The 2,500-nt window shown below is 48.5% G+C and overlaps 1 protein-coding gene across 1 annotated transcript in view; it reads right to left on the reverse strand.

The window, feature by feature from the left end:
* The window catches only part of mtnr1ba (melatonin receptor type 1Ba), a 47,119-nt gene that overhangs the window by 44,447 nt on the left and 172 nt on the right, over positions 1 to 2,500 (reverse strand). The window contains exon 1 of the mRNA XM_030337295.1: positions 1,832 to 2,500. This exon is cut by the window's right edge and continues 172 nt beyond it. Within this exon, the coding sequence (XP_030193155.1) occupies positions 1,832 to 2,099 (268 nt within the window). The 5' untranslated portion in view covers positions 2,100 to 2,500. The remainder of the gene's footprint in view (positions 1 to 1,831) is intronic.

Consider the following 2,500-nt stretch of genomic DNA (forward strand, 5'->3'; position numbering starts at 1 on the left):
GGACAAGGCCGTGCAAGTGAGAGAGGCAAGCTTATCAATTATTGTTTATATGTATGAGGCATTTAACTTTGAGGGAGAAGGCTTTTAACAAGATGGTGTGTGCCTGCTTCCAGAAAACTGCCGGAGGCGGGAACGTTTGTTCTGAAACCCCTTCGGATGACATTTCTGCCATTTGGCATTCCTGCCACAAGGAAGGTTCACAGCGTTTCTCAACATAGGACTACTTACCCATATATCGTAATACCATACTGATTTAACGTATCCTTGCTGAAAATATTGTAATTTAGGCAGTACATTTTGTAAAGGACACAATAACTGCCAAATGGTATAGCCTACATCAACATCGGAATGGGCACGTCTTTGTTTAGGATGTGTACACATGTTGGGGTCTTTATATGCATGCAAGAACGTTTACAGTGTGGGGGGTTTGATGTGTGCTGGTGTCACCAAGCCGTATCTTAGGCTGCAAGTATCAGGATGGCGCCTCTGTGGGCGCGTAAAAACCAGAGGAGCGCATTGGTTGATCAGGACAGCTTAACGAGCGCCTTTAGAGGACCACGCAACCGGGAAGGAGAGAGCTGCAGGGCTCTGCGCTATCCGCATTGCCCGGCCGGCTTCGGTATATCAAACAGGGCTTTAAAAATTGAACAGCAGATGGACCTGCCTGGAAATAACTGCCCGCATGTCACGCTATTCGACATTCCTCCAAATGGAGAAATATTTTAAAAGGCCGTGTGTTTCCCATACTATCCGAGTACACTGGGACATAATAAAACAAACCATGAACTAGAAAATTATAATCGAAGGAATATCAAAAAAAGAGGAACAGACTGATATCGTTTTTTTTTTTTTTTACATGTAGGCCAGTATACTTTGTCTTTGGGGCATGTTGTGGAACTAAAGTCAAACTGTTGACACGACCGGGGTCTTGCTTGCCTTTTCTTATTATTTTGGCTTACACCGGGGAATGCATTTGAAATCCCCCGCGTCGGTATAACGCGGAGCGCACGCACGCTCGTAAACGCACACTCACAAAAACATACACACACACGCACGCACACACGCGCGCGTGCACACGCACTCACAGACGCGCGCAAACGCCTATATGGGATAGGTGAGAATTGACAATATCAATGTTGTTGTTTTCAGGTAGATCATCATAGACTATGATCCTCGGAAACTGAGTCCGACCAAAATAGTCCTACTGTAAACTGAAACCAATCAATCATCATGCCAAGACAGCTGTTTTCCATATCTGATCTGCAGCATGCACGCACATTCATCCATTAGTCCCCCTTCGTGCATAATGATTCTACTGCGAGCGCGTGATAGACGCTTTGAATAAAAAACGTCCATTCAAGCGTTTCATTCACACATAATATCCTCCAGTCCACGTGCACGTGACGGAGCGCTAATGATTGTGAATAGGACGCTTCACTGATTCAAAAGAAGCGTGGCGCCAAAATATGGAAACATCACAGCTTCTACCTGCAGCGATGGATTTGATCTGGGGTCCTGGTAACCCTCCAGATCACCCATCTTATAATGTCCTTCATAATGTCATGACAGCTGTGGATTTACAAACATATCGCACCATGAATAAACTTGTCCTTTTTTGTGAAATATTGTGGGTCGTTACGCAAACACACACGCACGCGCGCACACACACACACACACACACACACACACACACACACACACACACACACACACACACACACACACACACACACACACACACACACACACACACACACACACAGATAAGGACACAAATTGATAACATCCAAAATAAAACTGTTTATCAATTGTAATGGTTTGGTCTACCTACCAGAATTCCTGAGCTTCCGGTTCCTAAACACACTGATAATGACCAGCGAGTTGCCCAGGACATCGACGACGGTTGTAAAGATCAACACGCTGGCCAGAAGCGTGATGGCCCAAGCCGGGCGCGCTGCCCCCACCGGTCCCAGCAGTCTCCCCCCTCCGCTCCCCTGTCCCAGGTCCGTGCGATTCCTGAGGAATGAAACATTGTCTGGCATTTCGAAAGAAAAAAGAACGTGGGAGTTGTTTGCGTTGATGTCGGCCGGACCCCTCATTCAAACTCCAACGTGGTGAATCGGACAGGAGGCGAGCATGCCCGATGGTGGCCAGACGGAATTGGGAACGTGTCAGCTTTTAACGTGACATCTACATAGATATCTCATTCAGTGTAGTTGTCCGTGGCCGGGGTCTGGCTGTGCGTTTCCTCTGGCGCCCGGTCGTTGAACCCAAATCTTGGGGGGGTGCGCGCAGCATCAGATGGCTGTGAGCCGCAGCGGCTCTCCGCCAGTCGGTCCTCCTGACAGCAACGCGGAGCGGGGAGATGCTGGCCCTGGACTTATGGTCCGTGTCGAGGCGGAGGGTGGAGACGGTGTGAGCCGCGCGCGGGGTCCATTCGATCTTCTGTGTGTCATTTGCATAGACACGCACCAGCTGATTTATCCACATGCATACGCGC

Source organism: Gadus morhua, chromosome 16 (genome assembly GCF_902167405.1).
Source record: "Gadus morhua chromosome 16, gadMor3.0, whole genome shotgun sequence".
In the NCBI taxonomy this organism is placed as follows: Eukaryota; Metazoa; Chordata; class Actinopteri; order Gadiformes; family Gadidae; genus Gadus; species Gadus morhua.